The sequence below is a fragment of the Pyrus communis genome, chromosome 4 (assembly GCF_963583255.1).
Source record: "Pyrus communis chromosome 4, drPyrComm1.1, whole genome shotgun sequence".
Taxonomy (NCBI): domain Eukaryota; kingdom Viridiplantae; phylum Streptophyta; class Magnoliopsida; order Rosales; family Rosaceae; genus Pyrus; species Pyrus communis.
The window spans coordinates 5009818-5022355 of NC_084806.1; the positions used below are offsets into that span (position 1 = coordinate 5009818).

General features: G+C 37.6%; 2 protein-coding genes across 2 annotated transcripts; both read right to left on the reverse strand.

Moving 5' to 3' along the window:
- Window positions 1–10: 10 nt before the first annotated feature.
- Window positions 11–4367, reverse strand: LOC137732385 (nucleobase-ascorbate transporter 6-like). Its single transcript, XM_068471694.1, has 15 exons — window positions 3895–4367; window positions 3562–3696; window positions 3122–3219; window positions 2821–2997; window positions 2626–2726; window positions 2251–2326; window positions 2080–2139; window positions 1759–1943; window positions 1569–1665; window positions 1370–1456; window positions 1210–1268; window positions 1007–1098; window positions 856–933; window positions 604–764; window positions 11–502 (listed from the first exon to the last, which is right to left on the reverse strand). The coding sequence occupies exons 2-15, from the start codon at window positions 3671–3673 to the stop codon at window positions 284–286; spliced, it is 1602 nt and encodes a 533-aa protein (XP_068327795.1). The 5' UTR covers window positions 3674–3696; window positions 3895–4367; the 3' UTR covers window positions 11–283.
- A 4555-nt stretch (window positions 4368–8922) lies between these two features.
- LOC137732386 (uncharacterized) lies at window positions 8923–10519 on the reverse strand. Its single transcript, XM_068471695.1, has 5 exons — window positions 10350–10519; window positions 10075–10233; window positions 9913–9993; window positions 9375–9498; window positions 8923–9267 (listed from the first exon to the last, which is right to left on the reverse strand). Exons 1-5 carry the CDS (start codon window positions 10478–10480, stop codon window positions 9220–9222), a joined length of 543 nt encoding a protein of 180 aa, XP_068327796.1. The 5' UTR covers window positions 10481–10519; the 3' UTR covers window positions 8923–9219.
- Between the last annotated feature and the right edge of the window lie 2019 nt (window positions 10520–12538).

The following is a 12538-nucleotide window of genomic DNA, read 5'->3' on the forward strand; positions in this document are numbered from 1 at the left end:
ACTTAGCCGAACACACTATCTTAGTTAACTGACCTAATCTGCTGCTACTTTCCTTTTATCCAAAATCTCTTCGAACCATAAAGGCCAGATGCAAGCCCATTTAACTTGTTCCAGTCAGAGTTTGTATGAAACTGCTACAATGCTGGAACAGAGATTTCATTTATACTACTATTGTGTCCTTCCTTAATGTTAGTAGACGAAAAGAAGGGAAAACAAGATTCATGTTCTAGTGTGGTACGGACAATGGGATCATGCCGGAACATTTGACATAGTTTGAATATCATCACACCGAGGGGAAAAACTTGTTAAGGTTGAAAGGTAGGGAGTAGAATTCCTCGCTTCTTGTATCCGTCTTGAAAGATCGGAACCTATCCCACCAATGCATGCCACGGTCTTTCCTTGTCGCGTTGTCCTTGCGGTGTAGCGTGATGTCCAAGAACATTGCCAAGAAACCGGCAACAAATGGTTCGGAAGAGAAAGGAACGTTGATCATATCATTGAACTGCAAAATAACATAGGGAAAAATGAGTCACTAATCTCTTGCACGAGGCATGGGACCGAGACAAGAAACATGATATGGACAGGAATGGTTTTGTTTCGTACCCATCTTGCTCCAGTGTGCACGGGGCCGTAGCCTTTAACAAGGGTGTATTCGTTGAAATATTGTGGAATCGACAAGCCCATGTAAATCGAGAAGCCTAAGATAAACTTTGTCCTAAAACTGTTGAGGTTGCAAAATTGAAGCAAGGAAAGACCTGCTGAACCTGCTCATGGACAATTATGGATAAATACATTAACCGACCTTCCCGACAAGGTCTAGTATCAAAAGCGGACCCATCAGTTGGCAACACATACCGACATAAGCGAAGAAAAAGCAATACAATGCTGCAATGATGGGTGCCGGAATTGAGGCAAAGACAGCTCCAAATTTTCCTGAAAACCGATGTTTGTTTAGTGCACATATAAGGAGAAAGATAACACAGGAATTGTACCGTAAGTCACTTACCAAGTATGGAAAAGAAGATCATGAAACAGGCTGATATTTGAACCACCCTTCGGCTACCAACCCGTGTCAATGCTAACAAACCAGCATTTTCACTGGAGATAAATTCAACAACAGTTTTCAGGCCAATCGGGAAGATAATCAATAGTCAGGTAATCATTGCTAAAGGTTATTTCTAGATATGTACGGGTGCAAAAGAATCTTACACAGATACTGAAGCTCCATTCCCAGTGCCGAATATACCACAGAAAAGAATTCCCACTCCCTAAAATCAAAAGAACATTGTGAAGAATAAATATGTTCGCTAAGTTTATAAAGAATAATCTTGAAATTTTAAGTATGAAACATGCAATCGTATGTGATTACCTGCCAACCAACACCGCGGCTTAAAATAGAAGGTGGCAGTGGAGTTGCACTTGCATACCTTGCCACAGCAATAAAGGCACCGGTGGACTGTTCAACCATAAAACTTACGTTACGACAAACAAATCATAAGGAATGATACATCAATTTGATCGTCCAAATATTAATGTATCCACGATAACATGAATAGAGGCAGGCAGACCTCTACAAGGGCAACAAATGAAACAGCCATCATTGCAAAAGCTTCTCCAGCATCGAATGTGGGAGCACCCCATTGAAAGGGATATGGAACTCTTATCCTGAAAAAGCATTAAACAATCAGCATTGAAAATGAACAATGACGTACTGTAAAGCATCATAAGTTATAGAAGGAAGCACCACAAGAGAATTACCATGGAGCAGCACCTATAATACCAGCACGATCAGTTCGACAGGTTAATTGAGTTGTGGGTGCTGTGTTCTTATAGGCCCCACCCACAGTAAGCAGGTGAGCGTAAATCCACACAATGGTCACCGAAAATAAAACAGCAAAGCGATCAAAGACGTGTGTTTCACTGCGCATTAAGTGAGGTATGTACTGGAGAAATTCATTAGATCAGTACACTTCCATACAAATGTTTCTACTGAGGTGATCCCCAGTGGCTATTGTTAAATACTGTTGTGAAAGTCCTACAATGGACGAAGGAAAAGAATATCAAATGACAAAAGAATACCTGAGAAAATATCAGTAACATGATGAGTTGCGGTAGTCCAATCTCCACGCATTTTGCAAACTAGACATCCGAAGCCAAAGTTAATAACTTAGTCAAATGAAAGAAGCGTGGAAAAAAAGCAACATTTTAATAGGTAATCTCGTCACAACAAAGGAACATGTAGACCCATACCACAGGAAAACCAAACTCGTATAGCCCAAAGCCTGACAAAGCAACCAAAGGAACAGCGGCAAGCGGACTTAGGAACCTGGACAAGTAGAAAGAAACAATAATTAATCGACAACACATGTTTAAGAGGCTTGTCACATTATAAAGCACAAATGAAAGTACCAGCTCAATATGTGCTATCAGTTTAAAACCATAATCGCAATCCATATACTCATGAATGTTTCATTTGATTGTAGTTTGACAGTAAATTTGGCAATTTCAGTGAACAAGCAAAACTTGAAGGAGACAATCAATGTCAGGCTCACAAATGCACTTATTACAACAATGCAACTGAAAACACTTGGTTAAGTCTAATCATACAGCAGAAGTTTAACAAACCTGGCCATATTGCGCCAAAGGCCACTGAAGCCAACAACAATCTGCAGAGTTGAGGCAACAATAAGTGCACCCTGGGTTCCACGCATTATCTTCTCAAATTTCTGCATACCCATCATAGAACATGTCAAACGCTGTTACATTGATGTAAAACACAGTATTAATAGAAAAGCACAGGTGAGATTCCAATGAAACAACCTCCTGGGGGTTCACAATGTCACTATACCGACCAGCCAAGATAATCGAAATGGTTGTTGGCACGTAGGTATAAGATGCTCCAATCACTGCAGGTAAACGAGTCCCTAAGAATGTTTGAAGCAATGTGTTTAATCCAGCAACAAACAGTATAGTCTGAATCATTTTCGCTTTCTCCGCCTATATGGAAGGTGGAAAAATTTGTCAGATGCCCAAGAGTCACATGATCCGAGAACAGATTGGCATCTCGGAAAGAAGAATGATCAAGAATGGTTAATTGCATCTATCAATGTAAAAGCCTTACATTTCCTCCTCCCATCTGAGGAACAAGGAACGTGGGAATAAGAACCGTTGTGCCAAGCATCACCAAGTAATGTTGGAAACCAAGTAGGATGGCTTCAGCTGCATAGAGAAATAATTCCACAATTAAGCACAAGAATCACGTTTGGAAACAAATGCTAGTAACAGTATAAATGAATAAATAAGTACCTATCTAGGTGAACAATTTTCGTTTTTCCAAATGTGTCCCACTCCCACCCAACAAACGGAACATAAACATACATACAAAAACAAAATTCTAACTGGGATTCATAAAACTGAACGCGGGATGATCGACACGAAAGCTAACATCACCACTGGCGCGGCATAACAACGTATTAAACAAACGAAACGACTCCAACTTGCAGAGTAAATCCTTTTAACAGAGAAAATGTCAACAACGATGAAAGAGAATTATGCACTCACGCCAAGGAGGAGGGCTGGTAATGCAGTAGGAAATGTTTGGCAGCTGATCTTTGACCGGATGAGGCTGTAGCTCCTCCTGTTTCGGCGGCGGTGCATGTCCACCTCCTGCCATTTTCTTCTCGTGTTTCCTTCTCTCTACAAGAAATCCAAAAAGTATCAGGTTGTCACTCAGCATAACCAAAATTCTAGAAACAATAAAAATAAAAAACCCAAATTCTCAAAGCACCAAAAACCAACTTGAATCCCACTAAAATAAACACTTGCCAAATTTGAAAATTTACAAAAATAGGAACAAGGATTATTGCTACAGGGGAAGAAACAAAAGATTCTTACTTTTTGAATAAGCTAAATGGACAATACAGAAGACAAGTTCTTGCAGTGAGAAAAACTCCAAAACTCTGGTCTTAAAAACTTTGTGATGAAAATGTGAGATGGAGAGAGAGGTTTACGACTCAAAAGAGTCCCACTTGGGCTTCAAGAAAACATTAAAGTGAGTCTGAAGATGTGGAGAAAACTGAAAAGCAAAAGGAGGAGGGAAATTGAGAGCCTTCCCCTTTCAAAAGCTAAAAAAAGAAAAAAATTAAACTCAAAAAATAAAAATAAAAATAAAAATACTTCTCTGACCCAAAAGGAATCTCTTCAAATATTTATCTTTGATTTTTGTAATGTGGATCGTCTTTCTTTTTCCTGAATCACTTAAGGATGAAGCTTCGTGTAAAAGCAGCTTCTCCACCGTCACCTTTACTAATCTTTATTGCCATTAAAGCTCTTTGGGAAGAAAAAGAAAACTCCTTCTTTTGTATAATTTTTTTTTTTTAAATTTAGTGGGTAAAAGAAGTTTCTATTTTGCAGAGTGTGCAGATTACAATATTGAAATTTGCAGAGAAGAGAAGAGAGGTCAATTTTTTTTTTTTTTCTCCATACCTTAGTTTTTGCAGGAGTTTCTGAGAGTGATGAGAGTGATCAGTAACCTTCAGTCCTTTTGTTTCAGTGTACTTGTCAAACTGCATAGACAGTATCGAAGTCTCATTCGATTTGTCTGAGTGAACTTTCGGTTCAGGGCTTTTGCATATACCGATATATGACACTTGGACAGTCAAGTTCTGAGCTTTGCGTAGAGGGATGAGAAATTTTTAGTTATGACGGAATACATATGGTATACCACGTGTTTTTATGCAAGTGGTGGAAAATTTTAATTTTTAAGTTATACCTTTTAACACACATAACTCATCATTTATATAGAGACACGTAGTGTGCCACCTCGTATGATGGTCACATTGAAAAATCTCTCCTAGAGGGACAATGCCACCATTTTTCTCACATATAAACTTCAAGGAAAGGATTCAGAGTATCATTTTTTTGGGAATTCCGTGATCATGACCGTTCATTGTACATCGTGCGATCAGAAATCATTTAAAATTTAAAATTAAATATAAATAGTACCTAATGAAAACTGACCGCACTATGTGCGATGGATGATCATGATCACAAGATCACCCAAATCCCCAGAAAAAGGATATGCCGAGGATCCTTTTCCTAAACTCCAAAGCAAATTTTACTTTCTCAAAATCTGGTTTCCTAGCGGGAAAAGAATTACATGCAACTCAAACGCTAAACTGATATTATTCTAAATTAATTACGAGATGTTAGAAAGCTAAAACACATGAAGATGCGTAATAGTTATGAGACTGTCCGAATATTAGTTTGATGACCTTCCCCTATGTTAAAAATACATATTTGTAAATAAAACTAGTTTTGTGAGTGAGTCTCTCCAAATTAAGTTTCACATTGGATCCAAGTTTCAACTAAACTTAGGTTCATATGTGATGAACACTTAAGACTTGACATTTGAGAAAGTTTAAAGATTTAAAGGGGGAAATTTTAACTCTTCTTCATTATACAACTGGTTGTAAGATAGATTCTCTCCCTGCAGTCCTCAAGAAATGTGAAGCTGTTGTTGATGTATCAACTTTGGGGGGATGCTGGTAGTTTCGGTTGAAGAATGACCAAGATTGAAGAACAAGATGCCAAAGAAAATGGTCCAATTAGTGACCCAAATAGCTATAGATGTCGTAGTTAGTCCTTAACTTCTGTTCCTGGAATTTGCATGGGAATATATCCAAAATTCCAAACAATCCAACAGTTCCACGTATGTAAATCAAATTAAATTAAGTTAAATTATTGGTTGATGTGAAGCTTCCATTATTTTCAGTGGATAAAAGATTGAAATTGTCATTTACTAAGTTCGAGTGTGGTTGGTGTCAATTCAGTGATGATTTCTAACTTTCCTTCCAAGTAATTAAGTGAGGTTAAAAATTAAAATACATTAGAAATTTTTGTATTCCCAAGCCAGCACAAAAGGATTCGGAACTTACTGTCCAGAGTTTAAAGATAAAAAAATTCAAATATTGATTTATGTGAAAGAGACATCGAAGTTCTTAATTTGTATAAGTAGGTCAGGAAATAAATTAAATAAAAACCGTATGATTCAATTTGAGTAGTTCAAATTGTTTGATTCTTGAACCCGACAATGACTCTGAAGAAGTTCTTTGTCCCCACGAAAGGCCCCATCTTTACCTTCTTTTCCGTAACCCCAAAACATTATATAAATTAATCAACTTTATAAAAGAAGAAAAAGATAAAAGAGAAATAGCTGTAACAAACTAGAAAAGCTTACTCGTCAGCCATGTAAAAATGGGAGGGATGGCAACTGCTTCTCATGTCCTTAGGAGAGATTCTTAAGTCCAATCCGCCATTTAGGGCACCGAACACAATTGAGTGGGACCGAAAGATGAAGGTGTGGTCCAAAATAGATGGAAATTTTGTGGTCTGTACACGGTAGGACAATAACATTGTTCAGATGAAAACACTAAGAACTTATACTCTTCTTATTAAGAAATAGAATTTTAAATACAACTATGTTTATCATTTTGTGCCTATTTCTTTTCTCGTATACACTTGATTACACTTAAATTTTTTTGGCTCGTTAGGAGATAGTTCAACAAATGAAACCTCCTTTGTCCTTAAAAGCTGTAGCCTGCTGGGCATAAGCATAGTTGTCATAATTTTCAATCTTTTGTTAAAGCCCTAAAGGAAACTTCAAAGTTGTCTTTCGGCAACACGAAATTCTGAAAACGGTCACTTGTGCTTTGACCTTTCAGACTGGATGGCCACCGTCTATGCAGATTTGGAATTTAGATAGTAAATCAATCTTAGTATGTAGATGTAAACCCATCAATTCCATCCAACCACCTTCAGTATCCATTATTATTTCTAGTGTCAACTGCCAACTTCACACAGATGAATTTATACTCTAACCTCGTATCTTCAAAATCACACGCAATGTTGTAAAAATCTAGTATTCACAAGCTTAGGTAGGGCTATCAAGACAACGTCTTTGCTTAGCACGAATGGACTACATACTTGTCTAGGCGTTTACGAAGCGAGCTGAGGCATTGTTGAGGCGCCACTTAGGCATTTGAATTTTTTTTTTGTTTTAAATAACTTCTCAAATCCAAAACACGTCGTTTTGGGCAGAATTTTTATAAAACTCGTCTCTCTCTCTCTCATGCCTCGAGGCTATTGCCTAGACGAGGCTATCCATGAAACGTCTTGGTTTCGACTTCGCCTTTTAAAACATTGATCATACAACAATGTTTTGGTTCTACTTAATTGTAACTAGAGTTTGGACGGATCATCAATGATTCAAATCTACCATTAGGGGGTTATTTACTTATTAGCCAATTAAATGAGCTAGAGTAAAATCAGCTTATATTTAGCCTCTTTTTTTTTTTGAGAAATGAGTTTCGCTCCTGTTTCCTCCACTACACATTTGTCAAATGTATACAAAAGTGTGTAGAAAGTGAAAAGAGGTACATGAAAACCCTAAACCATTTTTATTTTTATCTTGTGGCGAAGAATGTTTTTGCTTTAGAGACGAGGCGAACAATGGTTAAAAGAGTTTTATGACGAGTCAATTTCCCGACTAAATTCGAACTTCCCTCCTAACCCCCGCCCCTTCAAGTTCACGATCATCCACACGTTGTCGCGTCACATGTGGAATAGCAATGGGCATGCATTTTCTTTTCAAAAAAATACTTGGCTCTTAAAGACATTCGTCCGTGTCGACAAATTACACTTGTTATTTCCTTCCCTTGTGTGGGAAAATGCCACTGAATATCTCATCACCATATTAGTTTATTCAGGCCATATAAAAGCCCAAAACATGAATGGAGTGGCCACAATTCCAAGCCCAAAATACGAAAGGAGTATTTTACTTGGTTAATTTGTTCTTTCCACGATGTTGTGTTTAGGGGTTTCTTTTACATATATATACTTACTACAAATTCAAAGAGACAATTCCCAAATATATGGAGTAAGATTCTCTTCCCTTTTATTTGAACAGCCACGATTAAGCCATGTTAACATCTTGTGTTGACTTCTTTATAGAGAGAGAGACAGAGTCGAAAGTGTGAGAGGAGGAGGAGGAGGGAAGAGGAGCGGAATTTTGGGGGGGGGGGGGGGGGGGGGGGGGGGGGTTGGAGAAAAACCTACCCCCAAATATATTGATGCATTATTGGTCTGCTTGGATTCTTCTTCGAATCGAGATATCAATAAGATCCACCCTCAAAAGTAGCAACACTAGTTTACTTGAGAGTTTAGACTCGACTGAACAAACAAATCCCACAGCCAGTTTGACATCCAGCTATAAACCTTTTACATCTTCCAACTTTGGTACACTCCTCACCACCTCCTCGCCACCTCAACCAATCTCTACATGATTTTCCAGTATATTTCGGTGTATTCTATACTCTGGGGGTTTCAACTGTTATATCCTTGGTCAAAGACACAACGACCAAGATCTAACGTTTAAAATCTCCTAGGTATAGAATGTAACTAACAAAGATGCTGTTTGACTGACACCTGGGAAGAATATAACTAACAAACAGATCCACTAAACCAAAATGCAAGTTTTCCATCAATCTAAAACAAAGATAAATTGACATCTCTTTCTCCTATTAAACATTATGTACAAGGTGCCTTCGGGAATGGACTGTATTGACTTCTTTTTTTCTTTCCTTTCAAAGTCACGTTTGTTTTGGATTTGTTTTCTTCCAATTTTTCTAGTTAAATGGATACCGCATTGTGCTACTCTCGAAGCTATGTGTGGAAAAGCCATAAGGTTAAAAGGTATTCTAGTATACACTGCAGCACACGATTATCTTTATTTCAACAGAACGTAAAACCTAAACAAATTCAAACTCATTCTAGTTTTCTAAGTCCCATCAGATCACTTGTTCATAATATAACAGTCGTGCAAATGCACAATTATATAACATGATCCCAAATATTCAATAGGTATAAGTGTAACGATGTTGGTATAGAACTCAATGTGAGCACAACAAACTGTCTCAAGTTCAAAAGAACAGCACTAGCAAACACAATAGATGAGCATATTGTTGGATAACCAAAGAATAGCAACAGATCTAGATATGCAACAATTTAGATTGATTCTTTGATTCATGCATTCAACTGTCTCAAGTGAACAAATAACAAGTTCCCTGATGAAGGCCGAGTATATGAACATACCCATCATCACTTATCACTCGAGGGAAAATTCTTTTCCTATCAGGCAATCAGGTGCAAACGTTAAAACCATCATTGACCACCGCCACGAGTTTGTAACCTCCTCCTCTCCAGCTCAAGCTAAAACAAAAATCAAATATATTAGTGGAGGACCACAGTATGCTCGGTCTATGTTTCCCTTATGAAAAATCAATCTAAAATATAGTGGCATTCTGCAAGTATCTTACCACTTTCTTCACCCGCTCATTGGCAGCAGGAGTTCCTCCACTGACAGACTCAGGAGTATATGGACTGCTTACTCGGACCTCATTCATCACAACTATGACAGTCTTGTCCCAGCGCACTGGAAGCCTGATCATCGTCATAATCAATGGCACTCAGTCCACAAAAAGTAAATTTTCCAAACTTGTAAATTATAAACTTCCTACCAAACCAAGGACTGATCTAAATCGTAACTAAAGTCTAAAAATTAAATTTTGCATCCCTGCTCATGCAAGAATCATTATCATTCAAAAGTTCTCCAAACAATGAATATGCCACAAAAATGACGGCCTATCCGTGCTGACCCAAAACCTCGTAATTTCCTAATCTTCAGCTACTCAAAAGTCCAATTCTTACTAGAAAATCCGATACAATCAGTTTCATGCAACAACATTTACACTTTAGAGTAAAATGGGTTGTTTTTTATGATACCATGGTGCAGAAACCGGTATCCTCACAGTTTTAGTTGCAAAAATCAGCAAGAACTCAGTAAAAACAACTCACGTCTTAGACAAGGCATAAAAAATGTTCTGCGCCTGGGCGGTGACCCCAACGCCAATCCGCTCCGACTCCGCCTCTGCTTGCCTGCAATCAAACACAAAAATACCCAAGACTTCATCAATCATCACTCAACAAAATTCCCAATTGGGGCATCAAATCAATTACCTAATCGCCAGTTCCTCCCTGGCCCGGAGACTATTGAGATCAAGATAACACTTTTTGATATCGAGCGGGTCTTCCGCCTGGCCCAAGTATGACAGCTCCTTTATATAGTTCGCCTTCAGCAGCCGTATGTTCCGCCGCGCTCCGCCTTTCGAACCCTCTTGTGATCCCATAAGTTAAAAAAAATTTGCAAGAAAGATCGCATTTTTTTCTAGGGTTTTAGGAAAAATTGAAATGAAATTGATTGAATTGATTAAATTGCGATCGGAGAAAGGATATGAATGACGACGATGTTGGAGGGGCGATCGAAGGTGATGACTTGGCCTTGGAACTCGTCGCTGAGCGTGGTCTTGATGGAGACGAAGCGCCCGATGGCCAACTCCCCCGTGTTGCTGCCATCCATGGCCATGCCTAATTTTTCCCCAAATTGGAGTTCTGATTTGTGATACAAGAGCCCTAGTTATTTTCGCTCTCCTAATATTTTAGTGGGCTCCTTGGCTAAGGTGGGCTTAGTTGCAATCGGCCCAAATATTTGTAATCATACAAGCCTTTATTTTGTTTTCTTTCTTTTATTTAGGATCAACATTATATTTTGGCAAGACGACATTCTAAACTACTGTGGTTATGAGAAAGAAATGTGGGAGAGGATGAAACTTTGCCCTAACCACTAGCCTTACTCACATCGACTTGCTCGTGTTTCTTATTGGTTAAACTATACTTGTGGGAAACAATGGTTTTTTTAATTTCCCTTTTGGGTAATGAATGAACAAAGATTTTGGGTCGATTACATTCTATTTCAACTTTAACTAGGACAAGCATATTAACAATTATGTAATCAAATTATCGATACTATCAAGAATATAAATGGCATGTTGATAACCATATGTATATTGATATTGGATGGTTAGACATGCCATGTTAATTAGAACGACCTAACCCAAAATATGTCAATATCAAAATTATTGGAATTGGATTGTCATCTCTAGTACTTCAAGTCCTACTTAGTTTATCAAGAAACCAGTTAGAAACGATATTTGCCTTTGATGGTTCTTTGAATCATATCCAAAACAAGAGAAGGGCTATATCTCCTTTGGAGAGAGACGTTATGGTAGCAGTTTATGTGAAAAAAGTTGAAGTTCAACTTTAAATACAATTAATAAATATACAGACTACTTAAGTTTTTATAAAGACATGTTAAGTTCATCGTCTTTCAAATATCGGATTTACACTCTTAACGGTTGGTTTGCATTTCTCATATAAAAATACTTGCCCCACATCCCCATCACTCCCCATCACTTTGACATCTTGCCATAATCGTGGGTCATCTGAGCTGGCCATCACTCCACGATCCAACCGGGCATGGCGTTGTTTTGAGATAAATAATATTTCAATCCATTGCTCATGAACCAGCTAGTTGGTAGTTTTTCATTTAATTTTTTGCATGTACCTTAAAAAATCAACTCGAATTATTGCTGTACTTTTTTGCAGCTTCTGTGGTTCTGATTTCTGCCGTAACAACGTTTTTCATTTATTTATCCTTACCATGGTTTGGTTTGGGCCCTTTTCCCTTTGGGGTAGGTATTGCCACAACGAGAATCGTTCGTTGTATGCTAGTCGGTTAGATCGAATAAATAAAAAAGATTGAGAAACAAAAATGAATATAAAGTGTGCGGGAGGTAAAAAGAGATGTACGAATACTGCATAGTATCACGGTAGTTGACTAGCTGGCCAATCATATCACACATGCTTAGGTAGATTGATCCAGCAAGTGCTCCAGATCAAGATGCAGAAAAGTTGTGAGTTGAAGGGAAGAGGAAACTTCCCTCCCGATCCAACTCCCAAGTGAGTGAGAGGAAGTAAAATTGGGTGGCTGTGATGAGTTTACTAATAGCATTTTTTATGTCTTATCACATGATTTCGATGCTAAAACATGTTCTTAATTAATACTTATACGAGGATTGCATCTCGCTCATGTATAAAATGTTCTCAAAATTTCACAATCATAATTTGAACTTGGGATGTGCTATTTACATATTATATTTTACTTTTTACACATTATTTTATTAATTTTTATTCGTTGATTTTATTCAATTCATCTAATTCGACAACTAAAAATTAAAAAGGTATGTAAAAAGTAAAATGGTGGCATCCCTTTGAACTTAGAGCTTACTATTTTAATAGTATGTAGATTATCATTGAACCAAATCTTCATTGACTTAATTCTGATACATTTTGGAATATTTTATACGTGTGCCTTTCTTATTTTTGTCGTTATCATATGTTAAACTACTCCACCGACTCCAGTGGCTTAATCATGTGAAAAATATATGCATATATGTCCTAACGATAAAGATGGTGGTGGTGATGGTGATGATGATAGTGGTTAGGGGTAAAGTTTTTTAATTTGTACATAATGATGCTATTCATATATCATTTTTTACATTTTACACTTTCTCTTAATTTTAGA